At 35.8% G+C, this 23,742-nt stretch overlaps 1 protein-coding gene and 1 pseudogene across 5 annotated transcripts; both read right to left on the bottom strand.

The window, feature by feature from the left end:
- Positions 1-7,192: 7,192 nt before the first annotated feature.
- LOC104783613 (replication protein A 70 kDa DNA-binding subunit D-like) lies at positions 7,193-11,321 on the bottom strand (annotated as a pseudogene).
- Positions 11,322-13,361: 2,040 nt separating this feature from the next.
- Positions 13,362-16,182, bottom strand: LOC104779980 (proteasome subunit beta type-7-A). Of its 5 annotated transcripts, none has more exons than XM_010504434.3 (9): positions 16,067-16,182; positions 15,558-15,718; positions 14,936-15,077; positions 14,708-14,804; positions 14,562-14,631; positions 14,354-14,458; positions 14,168-14,266; positions 13,759-13,846; positions 13,362-13,642 (listed from the first exon to the last, which is right to left on the bottom strand). In XM_010504434.3, exons 2-9 carry the CDS (start codon positions 15,699-15,701, stop codon positions 13,566-13,568), a joined length of 822 nt encoding a protein of 273 aa, XP_010502736.1. In that variant the 5' UTR covers positions 15,702-15,718; positions 16,067-16,182; the 3' UTR covers positions 13,362-13,565. The 5 variants fall into 5 exon arrangements, with proteins under 5 accessions (XP_010502736.1, XP_010502734.1, XP_010502733.1 ...); XM_010504432.3 differs by having other exon boundaries at positions 15,955-16,129; XM_010504431.3 differs by having other exon boundaries at positions 15,862-16,072.
- Between the last annotated feature and the right edge of the window lie 7,560 nt (positions 16,183-23,742).

The raw sequence follows: 23,742 nt of genomic DNA, 5'->3' as shown, positions 1-23,742 counted from the left end.
CTTGAACACAACATTCATCGTTTGCTTTGTTTTCCCTCCATCTTTATCTAAGATAAGCACTTTCAAACCCTTCTTCGATGTGACCCTAGAAAGGGCCACATATAACTGGCCATGAGAAAACACTGGTCGAGGTAGAAAAAGACCAACTTCTTTGAGTGATTGTCCTTGACTCTTGTTTATAGTCATCGCAAAAGCTACAAACAATGGAAATTATCTTCTTCTCATCCGGAAAGGCATTTTAGTATCAGTCGGTTTAATTAAAACCTTTGGAATTAACACTTTCTCTCCAACCCTTTCACCGGTAATAACGCAAGCTTCTAGGACATTAATCCCCATATGAGTAATCTGCAATCGTGTACCGTTGCATAAACCACCTTTAGGATCTATATTTCTGAGTAACATTACAGGAGCACCAATCTTTAGACGGAGACTGTGATTTGGCAACCCTGAGAGCTTTATACTTTTTAAAAAGTCAGAACTAAAAACATGGTTGTTTATTGATTCGCTATCCTGAGGATCAATACTATTAGCACTTAAGTACACCATTTCTTCACCTATATAGATATATGATCACGTTATTATTGTATTTAACTAACAACGAAAAAACTATAAATCCAGATGATTTAAAAGTATATACTAACCTTGGAGCTTCTAAAGCAGTCTTTCATTGATGGTGTTAACATCACTATTTGTTGGACATAAAATAGCTCTTGTTTGGAAAAACTTCGGATCTGTTTTCGTATGCAACTTGTCCAAATCACCATATACGGCTCTACTTATAGAATCAATAGGATCAACTACATCTGTTATCAGCAATTCTACTAGAATATCAATAAGAGCTTCCCCATCGTTTGTTTCGGGAATTTTGCCATCTCCAACAGCTAGAATCCAATCAGAAAACTCCTTTATATTCCTTGATTCAATCTCTGTCATATTCTTTGACATAAGCCGCATATTCTTCGTCAAAGACAGAACATTACAATGTTCCCATAGATACGAAATGTTTAATGAAGCTAGAACAATCTGAGCCCTACCAGCACCATTTATTACAGGTAATACTTGTCTAAAGTCGCCTCCAAATACAACTACCTTTCCACCAAACGGCTTGTTGTCTGCATTTCTCATTATATCTGATAAACTTCTATCCAGATTCTCAAAACAATATCTGCTCATCATTGGTGCTTCGTCCCATATGATGAGAGACGCTTCTTTCAACATCTTAGCCAAATCTGAAGTAGGATTGATATTACAGGTTGTAAAATCATCATGATTTATAGGGATACAAAACCTTGAGTGTGCAGTCCTTCCACCCTCTAACAGCAAAGAAGCTAGACCACTTGAGGCAACATTTATAGTTATCAATCCCCTGTATCTAACAGCTGCAGAAAGAGTTTTCCACATAAAAGTCTTTCCTGTTCCCCCAAAACCGTAAACAAAAAAGACTCCTCCACCGTCATTTAAAACAGCTACCATTATCTCATCATATATTGCCCTTTGCTCCGACGTCATCATATCTATCCATTCATCATGTTTTTCTTTCAATTCATCACGATTGTAGTTCTTCTCCTCTGTTATATAACGGTTGGAATGATCTAAACCTATGCTGTTTGGCTTTGGCATTTTTTCAATTTCTTTCAGAGTTCCACCATTGCATAACAATATCTCTTCAATTTCTTGAAGCGTATAATTCTTCTTCTCCTCATCTGATAAATTTAAATCTGCAATATAAAAAATATATAGAAATTTAATTAGTTTCCGAATCATACGCGAACCGTCCATACAGATGAGATTATCAAACAAAAATACAATACAAATAATTAGAAACATGGATTATTGTATTTTTCTCTTTTCTTAGCTTCAATGTCTTTTGATAAAACATGCCATGTTTCTTCCCACACATGTAGTGGCCTTGATAAACAACAATCTAGAAGCATCATAGCAAAAAGATTCCGAAGTTGGTCTCCAAAAAAACAGAAGCTTGCTTCAATAATACTATCGATATAAGCTTGGTCGTCTTCTAAAATACCTCGAGCCCAACATGCTTTTTTGTATGTATCATACACAACACCTCTGTATGTCCTGATATCTTCATCAGTTTTGGGATCTCTTACGATTCCAAGAAGGATTCTCATATAATATTCCGCTTCCATTCTGTGTGGAACATAATTGATCCTTCCAATAGAAAATCCCCTCTTCCTTAATTTCCATTGTTTATTTTTACCATCCCAAGTGAAGAATTTAGGAACAACATTAACCTTATTCAGATTTGCGTTCTAGCAAATGCATTAACCTTATTCAGATTTAGGTAGGCCATGAACATAGAATCGACATTAGCTCTTCTGTCAAGAACATCTTTGATCTTCTCCTTCTCTTTATAAAAAACTGGTTGCTTCCCTGGTGGATGAAATGGAAGTTTCATGACTGCTATACTTCTATACTGTATTGGAAACTTGAAAAGCCTCCACGCTGCTTCAGAAGCTGAAACATATCTACAACAAAAAGGAAAAAAAATTAGTAAAGAAAACGAATACAAAAGAAAGGCAGTCAGATCAATGTTATTCGAACCTGCAATCGAAGTATTCCTTTATCATCCTTTTTTTTTTCTCACCATCTGTAACATTGTTACTCCCAACTTCAGTCTCATTCGTATCTGTAGTTTTTTTTTAGGTTCTAGAACAACTGCAACACGATCTTGGCCTTTGTTAATGTACTTGAATAAGTACTTTATTGAACCGGATTGGTTGCACCACTCAACATTGATGTGAGCACGATAGCGCAATGATAGGATACGATTGTAGGGAACAACATATCTGTTATCACACTTAAGTGGACCTTTCTCTACAAAATTAGAAGATGCTCGCCTTCTACAGATTGGATATCCGTCTTTACAAACTGAAGTTTCTTCAACATTCTCTTTTGGGTAAAACTTAGAACACTTTCCATCCACCATACACGGAGAATTTATATTTGCCGCACCACAAGGTCCATGAATCATACAATCCTTAACAACGCTGTATAGTTCAGGATCTTCATCCTTATCTGGTATCTCAGCTGAGATTATTTTGTTAATGTCATCAGCTGTTGGCAAATTACAGCTAGGATCCATGAATAACAAAATATGAGCATGAGGAAGTCCCCTTTTCTGGAATTCAACCGTGTACATAGCTGCATTTTATTTTAAAAAATCATGAATTAGAACATGTATGTGAAAGATTGCGGTTAATAAACTGTCAATTAATATTCTTACCAGCTAGATTCTTCCCTAGGAGATGGTCTTCCGTTAAATCTTTCATCAAAGAATCAAGTTTAATTATGAAGATACGACACATAATGTCTGGTCTATCATCAGAATTAAGCTTCCGCTTTTTCAAATACCTTGTTACTTCTGGCCACTTAGGGTTACATGTAAATGTAATGAATAAGTCAGGAAAGTCGTACTGTTTACATGTAGCCATTGCATCATAATAACTGTGCAACATATACCAAGGTCCACCAGTGAAAGAGGCTGGTTTTCGAACTTCCTTTCCTTGCTCTTCCATGCTATTTGTTCTGGCCTCTGCTGCAGCTTGAATTGATGCATAGTTATCACAACAGATAGTAGACTGATTATATTTGATATACGACAACCTGTTTGATTCTAAAGTCGTATATGCATCAACCAAGAATTGTTGGAAAAGTCGCTTAGACCTAAGTAGAGTCTGAGCCTCGTTTTCTCTTTCTTGGATTCTGAAAGCAAACCACTGCCTCATTGAAATAAACTTTTTTTCTTCATCTTTCTGATTACCGTTTAAACACTTCTCAATTCCAACTCTGAAACCATCTTCACCATATGGAAAAATAAGAGGATACTGTAGTGCCAAGTAAGCAACGTGAACTTCACTTATTCTTTGTAATCTGCTAGAGCTTTTTTCTTGTACAATAATATCACATCCGGGCATCTCAGGGTGAAAATCACCTGGGATCAATGCAGCTACTTCTGATGATGTTGGCATAGAATAGGTTCTTCCATCTTTACCTACACGACCACATGTGAAACTTTGCATTCTCATCAGCAGCAAACTTATCTTTAGCTTGCCTAAATGACTCAACATATGGAATAATTTCATCCAACAGGCGGAAATTTTTTGCAATTAGTTCTTTTCGTATACTATGTCTACCTTTCAGACTTCCATACTGATTTCTATTGTTGTGCATCAATAATAAAATTACACACAATTAGAACAATAAATAAAATAGGCAATTTAAATCAAGGTTGATCATGTAGAATAAGAAATTTCGTTAGAGACTATATTTATTAACAATAAGAACAATACCTCATTACAGATGATCTGTTTTCAATCTCATTATCTATGTCAACTATATAGAGCTGGGAAAATTTAGCATAGTCACCATCTTCGGGCTTCAAACTACCAATTTTGTGAAAATTCTGGCCATGTAATTGAAATTGCTTAGGACCTTTACCCTTTTCAACTGAACGATCTACTTGACCACCAACAGAAGTAAATGCAAATAGCATATTATAAGCCCTGATATTCTCACGAAAATGCCTGCTAAGCGCATCATCCTTACTAAGCAATTTCCTAATAAGTTCGGGTGCTTCTTTGAGAAGTGGTAGTTTAACGGTTCCTTGTAAGCAACATAATGAAAATTTCAGCTTTCTTGACCTTCTGCGTTTGTTTATTTGCTCATCATACCACATCATTGCACCACAGTAAGAACACTTGAATGTTGGGTCACCATGATCTACATACTTTTCATCAGACACTGTATTTCCATAAAGAAATACATCAATTAGAAGAAGGTTCAGGAAATTATAAACATTCGATTTGTGTAAATGACTTACCTTTGGTAACTTTCGGTCTTGAACATTGACCCCTTGCATTTAATTCGGTGATTCTACTCATTCTTGGAGATCGAACTTTAAAACCTTTATGACGCCTACTATATGTACCACAAATCTTCTGAACATTAATCCTATTTCTTGTGCCAATTGAATGATCACTATCAGTTTCTGAATGATTTGAATCATTCTCTTCTTGACTACTCACATCAAAGTGTTGTTCATTATCTGAGTGCTCATCTCCTGTAATATAATTGTAATTGATTTTACCAAAAAAAAAGGAAAATTGTAAGAGAAAAGGATAAATTTATAAGCTGGTACCTCCTTTAGACGAAACATCATCATTTTGATGAGAATAGACTTCCAGATTAGGAACAGATGACTTTTTTTCTTTTCTGGCCGAATGGACAAATTGTTGTAATGGTGAATCTGAAAGCAAAGATTAAGTTTGAATGTACTATTTTATTATTCAATTAAAAATTCTTTCTAAAATAATAAGCTAAACCTGTTAAATTTGTGTCTATTAATGCAGAATGACTTGTTGCTGGAAGGTGTTGCTTCTGTCTTCTCCTACTATCTGGTATGTTTGTAATGTCTTCTAATATGTTACGTGAGCATTTCTTTAATTGTCGCTGAAGAATCTTCCTTGTAGATTTTTTGGTAGGAACAGTTTCTGTGAGTATAAATACAGACTTGTAAATTTTACATATATATCTAATAAATGTAAATAGAAACTGTAATTAAGTACAAAGACATACCTTGTGAAATAGCACTTTTAGGAGAAACAGTTTGTTGAGTTATAGTTGCTTTTGTTGGTGTTGGGTTAATATGAGCTGTGCACAATATAGGTAAAACAATCGTTATAGGAAAGGTTCTTTGTAGTGGGGTTTTATACTGCAGGTTCAATCATATTCCTTGATTACCTTTTAAAGCTTCATTCCTTATGTTCTCGACAAAATTGCTAGTTCCTAGTTTTGAATATGATTGTCTTATATTCACTGCAGAGAGAATGGACTTATCTTGTTCGTCAATCCTTCTAACTGCACATATTGGAACAATAGATTTACTTAGTAGTGGACATGTAATGACATTTGAAATGGATAGATATTATTTAAACTTAAATTTTTTTTTTGATTTTACATTTCTGAGATTGCTTTCGAATGGATGATATGAATTCATGACTTCCAAGAGATGAGTAAGATTGGTTTACTTTCACGGGTGTGAGATTCTCACAATGTTCGATTACAGAAGGTATCGTCCCTGCAATTGTATCATATCCATTCTATTTTCTGGTAACAGAGTAAACATTTCCCGTTATTTTTAAAATAGAACATGACTAACCTGTCGAATACATAGAAGGTACTCCGCTTTCGAGCGTAGTAGTGGCAGGAGTATATTGGAAGCCAATGTCCTCATCTACATTTGTAACTCCTTGACTCAAACTGTGTCGGATTGGAACATGTGTAAAACCGGTGTTTTCATCTAATCCGGGAAAAGCTTCTACAGGCAGAATATTCATGGACAAAGTAAATCGTGTGAAAGAATAATGGCATTATAGGTAAGTTTTATCTACGTTACTACCTGTATTGCTGGCAATAATACTTCTTCCGGTTGGATCAATGGATTTGTCTAGAATAACAGGCGTAAAGTTTGTTATGTCACTAAAAATCCGACCCAAAACGCCTCTAACATTCACCAGATTGGATTGATTTGATTTTTTGGTTTGAACTAAAGACGAACATATTCTTTTAGTCGGTTGATTTTCATGATCAACTACTTGTTCCAATAACCCTCTCTTGGTATTCATTAATAAGTATGTATAGCAAAATGTTTTTAAAATTTGTCGTCTGTTTAAAAAAAACTCAAATGAAGAGATGGTTTCATGTTTAGATGTCAATAGAATTTCTTGTAAAAAGTTACTTGTAAATCAAAAAAAGATGTAGTAAGGTTGTGGTACCGGTATTTTATCCGATAATTTTGCTAATGTTTAAATGTATGAAATCTTTTTGATTTTAAGTTGAGATTTCATTAATATGTTTGAGATAACAATTTCGGTCCTCATTGGTTGCATGTACTAAAAATTCTACATGGATTTAGACCGTAATCTTCGCCAACATAAAAAGGTATGTCAACAAACTCCTAATTTAAAGGACTAACTAACTATATTTCCATTTTAATAGTTGTAATTTATCAATTAAATGAAAAATATGATAACTATAAATTTACCATTGTGCTAATGGTTGTAAATAAATTCGATACAATAACACTTTTTAGAATTTTCTGAAAAAACTTAATTCAAACGTTAAACATCAATTACATAATTATAGATTCTGAAAGGGATTCTTCGTTAATTTAAAAGTTTTGCTCAACAACCTCCATAAAGACTTCATCTTCTTCTAACTGTTCAAGTCCACTGTCATATTGAAACAAAGATGGCTAGCTCCGTAATATATGTTGTCGATATATGATGATTAACAGAATATACAATCTAACCTGTAACTTTTCCTCTCGATTTCTGGGAATTCTTTATCGAAGAAGCATCTTGAACAGGCAGAATCAGACATAATTAATATCAGATACCCTTGTAAACCAATTCTTAACAAAGTCATCACAGGTTTTTCCTATTGCAACACATTTCATATTCCTCCCACTAACAGAGATTTAAGAACATATGTAGACTTTGTGTGGTTAGGATATTACAGATTATACAACACATAGAAGGATCTTAACACGGTTTAGTAACTTACGTGGTATCTTTTAGTTTGAAAATGACCATATTTGCTTCAGAATCACATCCACTATTCTTGTCCATATAATGTATCTTTGCAATCGGAGATACACTCATCAGAATACCACATGCATCTACATAAAAACATGAATCATATTTTTCAATAAACAGAAAATATATCGAAGGGATTAACCTGATAATTGAAAACATACCAACAACCCCTTTCTTATCAGCTTCTGTTGCATTCGCAATTTGTGTTGCTGAAGAAAACTCAAAGAACTGACTCATCGATTTTGGACTGATAGCATCCATTGTTGTTTTAGGAATACAAAGGAGATGAAAGGGGTGAACTGAGTATGGATTCGAATTTGGAGTCACAACAACCTTGAAGAAGTCCAAGAGGTACCATTCACCTTCTTTGAGGTATCTCTTAAATTTCTCTTTATACTTGATCGGAGGTATTGAAGCATCAATTCTAGATCCTGCGATAAAATAAAAATAGAATGGATTTTAATACATTTCTAAACCAATGGAATTACATAAAGTGTGAGATAATGTATATAGGAGATGACGAAAACTAAAAAACCAAACAAAGGATAGAATACCTTCTCATCTGCGAGAATCATTTCAACATAATTCTCTTTTGCTTTCCAAATACTCAGGATTTTGACAAAAATAGTCCACTTTTTCTTCCTTGATGAATCTAGAGTAATATCTTCCAAAAAGGACCGATGAGACATGGTGAGATTTGATCTGAAACCTTTTGATATTGGAAACTTTTCGTTTTCCCTGGGACTTAGTTTTTTCTTAAAACTTAACAATGAATATCTATTTATATATACGTTGAGAGAATAATTACTCAAAATCATAGACATAAATAAATAACGACTGACTCATGTATTTTTTTCAAATATGTGATATATTTGAATTTAAATTTTTTATCTACTTTTTTTTTTAAGTTTAAACTGGTTTTGATTGACAGATTGATAGCTCTATACTTTTTTAGTTACCAAGATTGTTGCAATTGGTTTACTTTTTTTCGATTATCTAGAAACCAACTTTTTACTATTTAATCTTCAGCTTTTTGTGTATTTACAAATATCCAATATATATATATATATATATATATATAAGAACAATTTTGTGGTATTATTCCTGCAACACAATTATTATGGACGAAAATAAGGAATTCATCCTTTTATTAATTTTGGGAAGATAGAAACAAATTATTCTGACCAGATTCATCACACTGGATCAATTCTTCGAAACTGGAAACTTAAAAAACTTGCAAACAACTTTTAAATCCTTAACATTAAAAAAAAAACTCAATTCTTCTTCTTTTTTTCGACGAAGCAGTCTTCAACACAACCTCTGCTCACGACTTCTTCTTGTTTGCCTCATTCACCATCTCTGCCTTGGTCAGCTTCTCCTGCTTAATCTGAACCACTTTGATGTGGTCCAGACAAAGCTTCTTTGTAGTAGAGGAATAGTCATTAGGGGAGTCTTTATCAGCACTTCTACGCTTTGACGATGGAGTCGTGAAGTCAGAGACTACCTGACTGCTGGTCAAGCACAGGCTAGCCTAGAACAAATAAATTTTTACAAAATATAAGTATTAACAGTTGAATGCTCTAAACGTTTGTTAAGTGTATTGTTATGTTAAATGAACCTGATATCCGGTGCTATCATCCGGAGGATTATCCCCACCATTTGAATCATCATTAATGTCATCATCTGGTACACCATCATTAACCAGCACCCTTGAAACCTTGTAGATATTCAACTCATTCCACAGGTTTTCACTTTCAATACTCACAAGAAACTGGAATGTTTTTCCGACCAAATTCTTGATATCATCTGGCAAGTTGTCAGGATCTTCCATCTATAATTATAACACAAAAGGAATTTTATGTAGTGACCATTGTAAAACTCTGTTATTAAGTTATTGATATAGGATAATCATATGAAATACCTCATAAAATGGCCCATCAATGAGTGAGTTTGCTGCACAGCCTACAATCTCTGTGGCAATGCTATCAAAGAGCATCAACTTCAACTCACCAGAATTATCCAACGTTGACATGTAGTTTGTACCTATAATTATACATAACGTTGACATGTAGATGAGTATGGAGATTATACACTTATAATTGCCACCTATAATATTCGAATGTGTACACCTTGCAAGAACATTAGTAACATGATGGTTGCAACCATCACACCAGAACTGGGGTTTCTTTGCCGTTGAGACAGAACCATTGGTGATTGCGTTGATAGGTGTAACCTTCTTGTTACACCTTTTGCACGATATATAGTACCAAGCCCAATCACAATCTATGGCATAAATAGTACATATCAATTTGACTCTTCCTTCCTACACATGTGTATATATTCAGATTAGAAAACACCACTATAATTTGTAAAGAACACGTTAATAATTTTTTGATTTTTAAAACTGGTATAATGAAATGGATTACCTCAAACATATCCAAGATAGCTTGTATGTTCCTCCTTGGGAAGTTCTGATAGATCTCGCCAACATTTGCTATCTACCAATCATTCCTTGGTCTCCTCTCAATTAAGGAAATAGCAAGCCCATCGTTTGGCAACCTTACATATATATATATGTTAAGTTAGGGGGATAAAATCCAATATACAATAAGCACTTATGGTTACTTAATTATATACTGTTAAACTTACTTATTCTGCCACTCTAGGATGTCAGCATAGTCGGGATTAAAAACCACTACCGATGCGTTGAAAGCATTGGAGATACTCCTCTTCTCTATAAGAATAAACAACATTGAATTTTTTATAAAATAAGAGATTTTTGAAAAGATACTACAAACAGATATGGTTAAATGATTAAAACTTACCATTATAAGTCTTGATTTTTGCAAATCTCACCAAACAAATAACACGTGCTTGAGCATCAACTTCACAAGCACTACTCACTTGCTCAGCAAATGTACCCCACAAAGTGCATGGTAGTCTATCATCACTAATAAAAGTCACGCACATTTTAACTATGTTATGAATGGACGGATGAAGTATGTTTTCACATATGTGGAATTATGAATAAAATGTTACCTCTCATCCCGAAGCTCAAAACTGATCTTCTTAGTGGGTCTGTTGTTGACATCGATGGTTTCCATCTCACCAACATTAACAATTTGACCAACAATATCTGAAAATGATGATGTCATTGAATTAGCAAAATTTTAAACATTCGATATGGTACAAATAAAATAACTCACCAATCAGATTGTTTTCATTTAGGTTGCCGGACAAGATAGAAACAAATGGGGAGAGAGTTAAATACGGATCATCAGAGAAAGAATCCATCCTACTGGCAATGGTTTGAGTGATGAACGACATCTTATAACGATGGGTAGTAGGCTTGAATTGACCAGTGGCGATACTCAAACCAAAGTTCTCGACAGTTTTCCATTGCCCAGCGACGACCTTGTTTTCAAAACGACTGATCAAGTCTTTCTTGACCGAAGCGTGAATCTTCGTTCCATGATAACAGAAGATATAAGGTACATTGTAGTTGCATCTCGGCCATAAAATTACAGGTGAATGATGAGAGACACCAGTATTTAAACTTACTTGGACATCTGAGAGCACCATATCGAATGTTTCACCAAACCTTGTTGAGTAGGTCTTCCATGAATGAAGGACCCTGACTTGGACCTTCCAAGAAGTCTTGTAAGGCTTAACGTCTCGAAGGTAAGCGTAAGCTGCAGCCATTGTTTGTTGCTTGATGATTTTTGCTTGAGAAATGATTTTTGCTTGATGAGTTATGAATGTGTTTCATGTTGGATTATTTATAGTGATCAAGTAGGTTAGGGTATCGTATAGGATTTGTAACAAAGAGGCGTTGATGATTGCGAGATTTTTGGTTTATATTAGGATTATATTATGTATTTGATAGAATTTGCTTTCAATGTTGATTGATTGTGAAGATTATGCAGAGAGATTCGAGGGCGGGATTGATTGAGAAGATATTGTCTGAATAGTTACCAAAAAAATTCAAAGGAATATTCTGAAGTTTGTTTGTCGAAGGCTGAAAATATTGGGCTTATGGATAATTTTTAAAACCTCTTGGCTTTGCTAATATGGCCGAGATGGTATTAATCTGGCCCATAGGAAAATGGAAACCGGGTTTTTTTTTTAAAACACGCGGATCCTAGCTGTTTGGATCGGTATTTTTTTAAAATAATTTCGGACACATTTACCCTGCTCAATTAATCGATTCCTTTTCCTTTTATATGTATTCAGTGGTAACTGATATAAATACTTGAAGGATTTCTGGCATTTTTTAAAATGTACTCCTCTTTTAATTATAAGAAGATATATTTAGATAAATGTTAATAATATATTTACAAGATAAATGCAAATGTAAATAATATATTGGTGTATGGTCCAACAGTTCATGCTGGGCTTTGTTTATGTCGGTTATTATAAATCCTAATATTGTTAGTAAACCCTAAGACCTAGTGTTATATTGTATCATTGATTAAGAAAGACAACATAATAATAATTTTTTTCTCCAAAACCCTTTCTCTAGTTTCTAAATGGTATCAGAGCAGACGATTCTTGTGCATCTAAATTAAAGCTTTCGTCTTAGTGTTCTTGTCATCCCAATGATCATGGGATGTGAAGCCGATGAAGACGATGGTGGCGGAGATGATGAAGATGATGTGATGTGTGGATTTTTGTCCACGTTTGTTTTTTAGTAAACGAGCTTATGGGTTTTGGTTAGTATTCATAATTTATTTTTTTCTTAATAATTTAATTAATGGGATTTTGGGATTGTGATTTAAGAGTACTGTTGTATGGTTTTTATTTTATTAAATTCGTTTTGGGTTTTCTTTTTGCAATAATTAATTCTTTTATTTAAATTCTTGATGTTTGGTATAGGGTTTATGGTTTACATGAGTTTGAGTTATGAATTTTTTGAGTTTTTTTTGTAATAGTTTTACCATTACAGGGGAGTTGTTTGGAACGCTCGTGTTTTTATGTCAATTTCTTTTTAGTCAGATTTGTGGACTGTCCGAGATTAGGACAATTATTTGTGGAGATTGTAGGATTTGCATCCATGGGATGTTGTTATTCTTTTTTACCAAAGACCGAAGACGAGCTGATGTTCCACCCCTATTTTCAAGATTAAAGTTTATGCCCAGAGGAGTTTGTTAACATGATTTGTCCATCCTTGACAAGTGTCCATGACATACGTATTCCGTTTCATGATTGCAAAGTTTGCGTTTAGCGTACCACGTTTGTCGTACGGAGGAGTATTTTGTTTATGTCGGTTATTATAAACTCTAATATTGTTGTAAATCCTAAGACTTAGTGTTATATAAACCCTTGTATGATTGATTAAGAAAGACAACATAATAATAAAGATGTTTTTCCAAAACCCTTTCTCTAGTTTCTACATCCACCAATCAAGAGAAAGAAATTAAAAGTAACCATCCAAGATGAATAATACAACTTAGTACTCCATTAGACATGTTTATTGACTTTAGGTGAAGAAAAACATTCAGGTAAAAATTGGGTGAAGAAAAAGAAGAATCGGGTTAAAATCATATCAAACTCAGATTAAATTTGGTCAAGTTGCTACCGGTTTACTGATCAGATCAACTAAAGGTGTATTATATTATGTTATTTGTATTGCAAAAAAAAGAAGTCTATGTAGTTATTTTATGTATAAACTTTGTTTTGGTGGTTTATAAAGAGGCCAAAAGTTTGTGTAAGAAAATTGAGAAAGCACAAGTACAAGGAGAATAATGCAGAAACCCAAGCTTTTTTTTATACGATTCGAAAGAAAGAAATCTCTCTCTCTCTATATTGAAATCTAAGATGGACATAGACCAAGAAGTATCGAATGATCCTTAAAAATAGGAAACAGACAAGACTGGGGTAGATGATAACATGAGAGTACAAAGAGCCTTGGTGTAGATCAATGCAAAGGTTTTGAGAATGATTTATTCATTCCTCCATGGCTTCACCCACTTCTGTAATCTCGACTCGCTCCAACAATGGGGTGATTTTGGTGAGAAGAACCTCTGTCACACAATAAACCAAAAAGATGAAGTTCGAAAAAACACCAAGGATTAAAACTGGATTCAACCCGAGGCTTTCGATGTTAGTTTCTTTGTTGTGTGTTCAAAGAGTAACTTACCGGTTTTCTTGGTGAAGGAATAACCTTTGCTGCTGACATAGGTTCTTGGGTTTGGTTCCATGTAATTCCTCAGATATTCGTTGTTCCCCTGTTTGCCAACACAGTGTAAAACGATAAGCTCCAAAAGCAACAAATCATACAGATGGAATGCAAAGAGTTTGATTTGGTGGGGAATAACTTGGCCAGCGTAATGTGTACTAGCTGAACAGAGGTTTTAGGATTGCATTAAACCAAATGGAGAGGACATTTTCATTAATCTAATGACAATGCTAAGACTTGGGTTTTGTGGGGTTGTTGGTGATTTACTTGGTCAGTGTAATGTCTATGAGATGATAAATTATGAGTCATTACATGCTGACCAAAGGGAGTTTTGTTCAAAGGTACTTGTTAAAGCAGGGTGAAGACAAACCTTTGTTATCACGCAGATGTCCACGTTGCTACCACTACCCAGGTCATTGAATATACCCGAGCATATGGCTTCAGCGACCAACTTAATTCCCTCATCCCTCTACATGATTTTGTAACAAGAAATTTCATCAGACAGAAGAAAATAATGTATCTGGAAACAGAAAGATGAATATTTTCGTTTACTTACAGTTAGGCCTTCTTTGTACTTTGCCTCAAACACAGACATAGCAGCAAGAGAACCAGAACCCATTGTAGCGAATGGAAGAGTGTCAGTTGAACCGTGTGGGTATATCTGTGTATAAGAGAAAGGGTCAGATGTGATATGAATAACGACGATAAACAAACAAGCAAAAAAATCTCTTCTCAGGAGATAGCATCCGGGAATTAAAACTTACAGTATGCAGATGAGGCCCAGTGATATCAACTCCACCAAGCACAAGCGCAGCAGAGACATGACCTTGATAGCTGAAATGAAACTTAGGCAATTAAGTAATCTATGTTTCTTTAAGACGAGTTTCTAGATGAGACAGAACCAAATTACCTGAAAAGATGTTTTTTGAGAAGGGTCAAAGCAGTAATGATACGAGAGTCTCGACTGGTCTGGTAACGATGCAACCGCAGCTGTGAGCTGACCATATCTGGAGAATGAGAATGAAACCAAGATAACTTAGCATCAAGTTTATGGAGCGACACATTATGTCAACTGGATTCTGATATCTCTAACAGAGAAAACGAAAATTATGCCACACTGTAGTTAGAGAGTGAATACCAGTAACTGCTTCAGTGTCAGCGGCGGTTCCTGCACCACAGCAATATATGTTCGGTGCCATATAGTGAATCTTCTCACAGTTTTTATCAGCAACAATAGGTCCCTCAGTTGCTCGGGTATCCGCCCCTAGTATCACACCATCCTATACAAATACCCAAATACTGAAATCAGCGTTACATACCTTCCCCCAATCATATACTAGAATGAATCCAAAAGACAAACTATGAGAGCAGGAACACCACAAACACCCTTCACAGGTTTGAATACTGTTCTCTAAACTATACAAAAAGGCAGAGAGCTGATAATTAATAACCACAACCACATTTTGCAGTACGCAAAACCTACTTGAAGAGATGAGAACTTGGAAAAGGATCTAACATGTATAAAATGAATAAAAAGACCCATTAAGAAGAGCAATCTAGTCGTATGCTTGCGATACTAATTAGGCTTCAACTTCTAGACTAATCAATTATAAAAAAGATCTAATCTGAACTTCCACACTAAAAAAGTCAGTGCATATTAACACAGTATAATAAAGTCTCGATTCATTTTTTTTCCTAAGACTAGGTACAAAACAGTTCCACTCTATAAACAAAACTAAGGGATAATGAAAAAAGCAAACCTTGAAAATCAAACCAACGATGGTAGTACCAGTCTTCAAAAAAGAAGGAGCTTTAAGACCCTTTTGTGTAAGCATATCATTTCTCTTACACAGATCGAAGCTGAACCCACCTTTTGGCGGCACATCTACAGCTGATTGCGACATTCTTCAAACTGAACACTCTACAAATAACAAAAAAAGATTAGTAATTTAACATCTAAAACGATTACCCAGAAGACGAATTAAAATATCCAAAATCGTCAGAAGCAATTTTGAGATTTGGGTTGGATAAATTATTTGTTTTCAATATCAAAGAGATACTAACAGGAAAAGCTAAGAATCACACAGGAAACAAAAACCCAATAAGAGTGAATCAAAAACCCTCAGATCGTGAACCCTTAAATCGAATGAGAATCACCGGAATCGAGCAAGACAGAGTTCAAGATGTAGAAGTGCGAGAGTGATGAGGGAAATAAAAAAAAAAAAAAAAAAAAACTTCGTTTGTGAAAAAGTGTAGTGATTTGATTTACCTTGATGAATTGTTAGAAGAGAAGAGAGAAAGTACAAAGAGACGGAGAGTTTTCTTCTTCCCCAATTAACCTTTAGAGGGTCAAAGGACATACTTTAACATGTAGGGGTATTTTAGTCTTTCCAATCGACAAAATCTGAAAAGGAATGGGCCCTCGCCCTTTCTTCCCTGTTCTTGAGCCCACTTATTAAACCTTGTACAGTAACTTCTATAAATTAATAATATTAGACCTAGACATTTTATTAATTTATAATAATATTAATTTATCTATAAATTAATAATAATTATTTTATAATGTAAATTAATAATTATTAATTTATAGGTATATTTTTAATTGTTTAATTTTTTAAATAATTATTAATTGAGACAATTTTTGCAAAATAAGATTAGAATTTTGAATGTTGTAAATTTTATTGTATTGGAACTGAATGTAAAATAATTAAAAAATATTATTGACAATGAATTACAAATATTATAGACAAATTCACTTATACATATGACATAAATATTCAAATTTATGAATAAGAATACCAATTATCGTATTTTAATAGTCTATTAAACTATGAAAATGTAAATGATGTATATTTAGAAATTGAAAATTTTAAAAAGTTTTAGCTGTTTTATGAAATGTTATAGAATATTTTATATTATTATACTTTGAAGATACAACATAACAATTGTTTTATATATATGAGGTGTAAGAGAAACATACTTTACTATATCAGTATATACATATATAATATATATATGTAAATTTACATGATTATTTATTTATGATATTATTGAGACCATATTTTACATGGGGATTTCAAAAAAATTATAATCTTATTATCTTATCGATTTTTTTTAATTTTTACACTGTCCCGACTTGGGACTAACAAAATTTATTAATTTATAGAGTATTAATTTGTAGAGGTTTTACTGTATTAGTTTTTTATTTTTCCAAACAACTACCAAATATAAAATCAGAGATTTGAGTTTTTTTTTATGGGAAAAATGCCATAAAAATCCACAACTTTCAAATTTGGGATAAAAAAGCCATTTAAATCACTAAGTTTAGTTTGACTTTTTAATAAAATAGCTAACTTTCATTAATTGAGCCATTTAAAGCATACCGTTAAATCTCCGTAAACAGAAGGATCACGGGGTTAACTTTCCGTCACATGTGTTTAAATATATATATATATATATATATATATATCTAAGTTGTTAAAAAATTTCTGATGATCGTTGACGTGGTTTGGTGGTAACGCGTGAGTTAAAATACCTTCGCGATTCCGAGTTCGAATCATGCAGATACGCAAATTTAATGAGTTTTTTTTTCCCATTTTTAGTATTTTTTTTTGTTTCGTCTTCTTCATCTAGTAGAGAATGACGTCACGACAAAAATATTTCAGTGACCGGACTGGTTTTCGTGTCGTGACCCAAAGATAGAGCACCCACCGCCAATCCACTAAACAAACCACCGCCGATCCACTAAACAAACCACCGCCGATCCGGAAGAAACTATGTCCCCCTAAGCCTTCGAAGGTCAAGAGATTCCATCGTCTGTGCCAGTCCACAAACCACCATAGAATAACATCGATCCCTAGCTTTCTCAAATTGAGCCATCAATCCATCCATAAGGATAACTTTAAATACACCCTGAGGCGAAATGGGAATTTGATTCTGAGTTCGAACCAATGTAATGCTTTTTATTTTAAAAAACCAAAATAAAGAAGCGACACCCAGAAAGAGTCGAACCCGCGGTAGATAAATGCTTAAACACCAACATTAACCAATAGACCAAGATATGCTTTTGACAAATATTAGTAAACAAATTGTATATATAATATTTTTGATTAAACGGAAATTTCTACCGGAAATTAACACTGTTAACGGAAATTTAACGGCATGCTTTAAATGGCTCAGTCAATGAAAGTTAGCTATTTTATTAAAAAGTCAAACTAAACTTTGTGATTTTAATGACATTTCAAAAGTTCATGCTTTTTTTATCCCAAATTTGAAAGTTGGAGATTTTTTTGACATTTTTCCCTTTTTTTATTCATGAATCATAAATTCATAATCCATTTCTCCATAGCTTCATCAACTTCTGTAACTTCGACACGCTCCATCAACGGGGAAATTTTGGTAAGAAAAACCTTTGTTGTTACACAATAAACCAACAAATCATGAAGTAAGAGAAAAAAAAAAAACCAAGGTTCAACAAGCCAAATGTGATGCAAGTTTGTTTGTTGTGTGTTTAAGAGTAAACTTACCTGTTTTCTTGGTGAAGGATTAGCCTTTGGTTCCATATAATTCCTCAAATATTCCTTGTTCCCCTGTTTGCCAAACATAGTGTCTATGAATGTAATTTCGAAGGATGATTATATTGATTCACAATGAGAAGATATATATACAGATTATACAGAAGGACTAGGGTATTAGAGAGACATTATTGAGAATATACAGTTTACATAATTAGAGATTCTAATGAAATCATATCCCACTAATTACTCCTTAATATGCCCCCTCAAGATGGAGGGGCTTTGCGAAACTCCAATCTTGGAAAAGAAAGTAGTGAATTGCTGTCGAGATAGGGGCTTGGTCAACGCATCAGCTAGCTGATCTTTCGTGGAGACATGAACAACCCTTAATGCACCTGTTTGAACTTGTTGTCGAATAAAATGGTAATCCAAAGCGATGTGCTTCATGTGAGAGTGAAAAACCGGATTCGCACATAAGTATGTGGCACCGACATTGTCACAATAGATAGTTGGAGCTGCAGGAAGGTGAATACCAAGTTCAGTAAGTAAGGAGCAAATCCAAATTATTTCGGAGGAAGCATTGGCAACCGCTCTGTACTCTGCTTCAGTAGATGATCTTGCAACACCGCGTTGTTTCTTTGAAGACCAAGAGATGGGATTATATCCCAAATAGACAACATAAGCGTTTGTAGACACAAGATCATCGGAGTCACCACCCCAGTCCGCATCTGAATATGCATGTAGATTGGTTGAATTCTAACGTCGTAGTGTGATACCATGGGAGGAAGTACCATTTAAGTAGTGCAGGACCCTCTTTACGGCTTTCCAGTGCTCATCGGTAGGATTATGCATATACTGGGACAACCGATTGACTGAGTAGGAGATATTAGGACGAGTAAAGGCTAAATACTGAAGACTACCGACAACACTACGAAACTCAGCAGGATCAGAGAGCTTAGTATCCGCGTGAAGAGATAACTTCGGTGTAGTTGCCATCGGTGTGTTGACAGGTTTTGACAACAACATGTTTGTTTCAGTCAGAAGATCTGAATTGTACTTCTTTTGTGTCAAATGTAACCCCGGTTCATCACAACATGCTTCAATGCCCAGAAAGTAGGATAAGTCTTCATGATCTTTAACTGAAAATCTTTTGGCTAAGCTGTCGAGTGTTTGACGAAGTAGAGGTTTGTCATTTCCAGTGACTTGGATGTCATCAACATACACTAGCATGTACACAATAGAACTGCCACGACTAAGAATGAAAAGAGATGTATCAGCCACTGAATTTACAAACCCCACAACAAGCAAATAATTCTTTAACTCCATGTACCAAGCCTGTGGTGCGTGTTTAAGGCCGTAGATTGCTTTCTTCAGGCGACACACATAATCTGGGCGATCCGCATCAACGAACTACGGTGGTTGAGACATTTAGACCTTATCAGTTAGAGTGCCCTGAAGAAAGGCATTGTTGACATCTAACTGTCTTATTGGCCAGTCTCGAGCAACAGCCACACTTGACAGCAGGACTAAAAGTCGTCATAATCAATACCTGAACGCTGATTGTACCCCTTAGTCACCATACGAGCCTTGTATCGACTTATGGAACCATCAGAGTTATACTTCGTGGTAAAAACCCAACGACAACCCACATTTGTGATCATATGTGTAGGCTTCGGAACCAATTCCCAAGTCTGATTGCGGAGCTGAGCATTTATCTCCTCCATCACAGCTAGTTGCCACCGCTTATCTTGGAGAGCCTGATGTGCAGTGCGAGGTGTAGAGAAAGCAAGACGGGCAACAAAAGAATATTTGCGGTTGGGTTTAGTGGTACCCTTCTTAGCGCGTGTAGCCATGTGATATTTATTGACCGGTGGAGGCAGTGGCGGAGGAGCCAGTAATGGCTGTGGTGGAACCGGAGCTGGAGGTACAACCGGAGGAGATGAAGAGCGAGGCGATGGGACCAGGGAAGGCGAGGATGACGATGACGGAGACGGAGTTGGCTGTAGCGACGTAGCCGGTGATAGAGATGGTGCCGGTGACGTGAGTGGTGTCGGATGTGGCGATGAATTTAACGGTGGCGTGTCACAAACGGAGAGGGAGAAGAGATAGGCTCGGCTGTATTGTTTGGTGAATTTGGACGTGTGGATGGAATTTGGACTCGGGTATCGATTGTAGTGGGATCAATTTGGGCTGTTTGGTTATGAAGGTTATTATGGTGGACCAGAATAGTGTTTGGGTTAATAGTATGGGCCGTAGGTCGCGGCCCATTTTGAGGTGGAGCAGTGAGCTCAGACAAAAAAGGAGAAGAAGTGGAGGACGAGGAGGGTTGAGAGCGTACCTGTAATACCGCGGAGTCCGTCAACGACTGTGAGTGAAGGATCTGACCTAGGGGTGAGTAGGACAAAGAAGCTTGTAGAGGAGTGACCAGTGACGGAGAGAAGCTCGATGTCGATGATGGTGGTGTCGGAGACTGTGTCACGGCAAATGGAAACTCTGTTTCGAGAAATTGAACATGTCTCGATACATACACCCGACCACTGACCTTGTCCAAGCAGAGATAGCCACTCTGAGAAGAAGAGTATCCCAAGAACACACATGGTTTAGATCGAGCATCTAGCTTATGGGCAGCATATGGTTGTATCCAAGGGAAACAGGCACAACCAAATACCCGTAGCTTTTCATAATTTGGAACCGCATTGAAGAGCTTCTGATACGGTGATTGATGAGACAAAACTGGAGTGGGAAGCCGATTAATGAGATAAATTGCAGTAGAAAACGCATAAGGCCAGTACGTCATGGGAATCAATGCATGAGACAGCAACGCAAGACCTGTCTCCACAACATGTCGATGCTTGCGTTCAGACAAACCGTTGTGTTTCGATGTATGCGGAGGAGTCGTGTAGTGAGAAATGCCCATTGTAGCAAGATAGTTGTGAAGTGAAAGATACTCTCCACCATTATCCGAGTATAGAGTCTTGATTGGTAAGCCAAAATATTTCTCCAAAAGTGCTTTGAAGGTAACGAAGGTGTCTTTCACATCAGATTTTCATTTTAGGGGGTATAACCAGGTGTAGCGAGTGTAGTGGTCGACAAAAATAACATAATATTTATAGTTTGTTGTTGAGATGATAGGAGAGGTCCACACATCAGAAAAAAAATATTGAAGTGGTTGGGTAGATGTAATGGTGGACTTAGCAAAAGGTAGCTTGTGTGTTTTATTAAGCAAACAATCTGAGCAAGACAAAGACTGTGAAAACAATAGTGTTTAAAATAGCAGAGGAAGGATGACCAAGGCGAGCATGCCAAAAAGCAAGAGTTGTTTTCGAAGTGGGAGATGCATATAGAGCAGTAACTTGAGATCTTGTCACTAGCCACTCATACAAGCCATCCTTAGTCCTGCCTTGGAGCAACAGGCCCCCCCCGTGAGTAGATCTTTCACCTGAAAGGAAGCAGGAAAAAATGTGACCAATACATTGTTAGAATTGCAGAGGCGGTAAACCGATACAAGACTTTTGTGAATGTTTGGAACTCATAAAACACGATGTAAATCAAAAGAACGTGTTGGTGACTCTGGAGCTGGGGACAGCGGCGAGCAGAGTGACCCTGAACGTTGCAAAATTGACATTTACCAAGGTAAGGACGAAACGGACGGTTTTCAGAACGATGATTAGATTGTTGAGAAAAGGAAGTATGCAATCCAGTGTTGTTGGAGCGAGATTTGTTGTAGTGACCACCATGATTGTTGTTGTTGTTGTTAGTATTGTTGCGATGAGTAGCCACATTTGCGGTGACAAGGAGCAAAGTGACAGCAACCTTTGATAGAAGCTTCGCCTCCCGATTGAGCAGCCTCTCATGAACATAAGCGATGGTGGGAGAAGTATCTCGTCCCTCAACTTGGTCAATAATGGGACGATATTCTGCAGGAAGACCCTCAAGAATCAGCTCAATTTGGTCATCATGGTCCAGTGGTTTGCCAAAATTAGCCAAAATATCGAACCGTGTAGTAAGCCCCTGAAGGTACTCGTCAATAGTACGATTACCTTTGGGCCATGTCTTCAACTGATCACAGATCTGTTGAACATGGCCACGACTGGGTTTGTCGTATGTGTCAGTAAGAGTGCTCCAAATCTCGCATGAGGTGGTGGTGCGAGAGAGGATTGGTTGCACTACAAGAGATATAGAGCCCAAGTGAGAACTATAAATCAGTTTATCCTGAAGTTTCCAGTTGACATAGTCTGAATTTTCAGAAACGACACCTTTGGTGGTGACAGTGGCGGAAGGGATCTGACCGGAGCCATCATGGTAACCGGCAAAACCATACCCATCCACCAGAGCGTGAACCTGAAGCTTCCACATGAGATAATTAAGTGGAGAGAGTTTGGTGACATTGGTCATGTTTATGTGAAGCAGTGTGTGGTTATTGATGGTGATGGTATCGGTCATTGTGGGAGAGGAGGCTGAAGACATAAGTACAACAGCGTAGAGAAGAGAGAAGAAGGAAAAAGGAAAATCAAGGGAAAAAAAAATTAGGTTCTAAACCTGCTCTGATACCAATGAGAAGATATATATATACAGATTATACAGAAAGACTAGGGTATTAGAGAGACATTATTGAGAATATACAGTTTACATAATTAGAGATTCTAATGAAATCATATCCCACTAATTACTCCTTAATAGTGTCAAATAATAAGCTTCAAAAGCAACAAAACATACACATGTATTATGCAAGTTAAAGGAGTTTTTATGGTGGTGATTAAGTTGGTCACCTTAACGTGGACATTCTAAACAAAGTTTTAGGAGCATTAAACCAATGAGGAAAATGCTTTCCAGTTATCTAATGGCAATGTTAAGAGTTGGATTTAAGTGGACACTAATGTCTATGACATGATAAAATTATGAGTTTACATGCTAACGAAAAGGAGTTTTGTAGTGTAGACAGACCCTTTGATCACGCAGATGTCAAAATTGCTACCACTACCAAGGTCATTGAATATACCCGAGCATGTATGGCTTCAGCAGCCAACTTAATTCCTTCATCCCTCTACAGAGGATTTTGTAACAAGAAAATTTAATCAGACAGAAGAAAATAAATTAATGTCTGTGTATAAGATGAATGTTTTCGCTTTCGTACGGTTAGGCCTTCTTTATACTTTGCCTCAAACACAGACATAGCAGCTAGAGAACCAGAACCCATTTTAGAGAATGGAAGAGTGTGAGTTGAACCGTCTGGGTATATCTGTGTATAAGACAAATGGTCAGATGTGATATGAATAACGATTGCTCTAGAATAACAAATATGATTGCTCTACAATAATAAATCGATTACTCTAGAATAACAAATACGATTACACAAAAGATGATGAACTAGCTAGATTAGGGTTGGATAATACAATAAATCAAAGAGACAGTAAGTAAGAACAATACTAAG

The sequence above is a fragment of the Camelina sativa genome, chromosome 4, assembly GCF_030686135.1.
Source record: "Camelina sativa cultivar CO46 ecotype springtype chromosome 4, ASM3068613v1".
NCBI lineage: Eukaryota > Viridiplantae > Streptophyta > Magnoliopsida > Brassicales > Brassicaceae > Camelina > Camelina sativa.
Note: the sequence above shows the minus strand (reverse complement) of the source record. Positions and strands in the feature narration are given on the sequence as shown.

Excerpts from the sequence above, each read along its gene's own strand:
- LOC104779980 (XM_010504434.3), bottom strand. The coding sequence starts at position 15,701 with ATGTCGCAATCAGCTGTAGATGTGCCGCCAAAAGGTGGGTTCAGCTTC. Across the intron at positions 15,078-15,557 it reads TCGTTGGTTTGATTTTCAAG|GATGGTGTGATACTAGGGGC; the intron begins GTTTGCTTTTTT and ends GTATTTGTATAG. Across the intron at positions 14,805-14,935 it reads TGACACTGAAGCAGTTACTG|ATATGGTCAGCTCACAGCTG; the intron begins GTATTCACTCTC and ends CTCATTCTCCAG.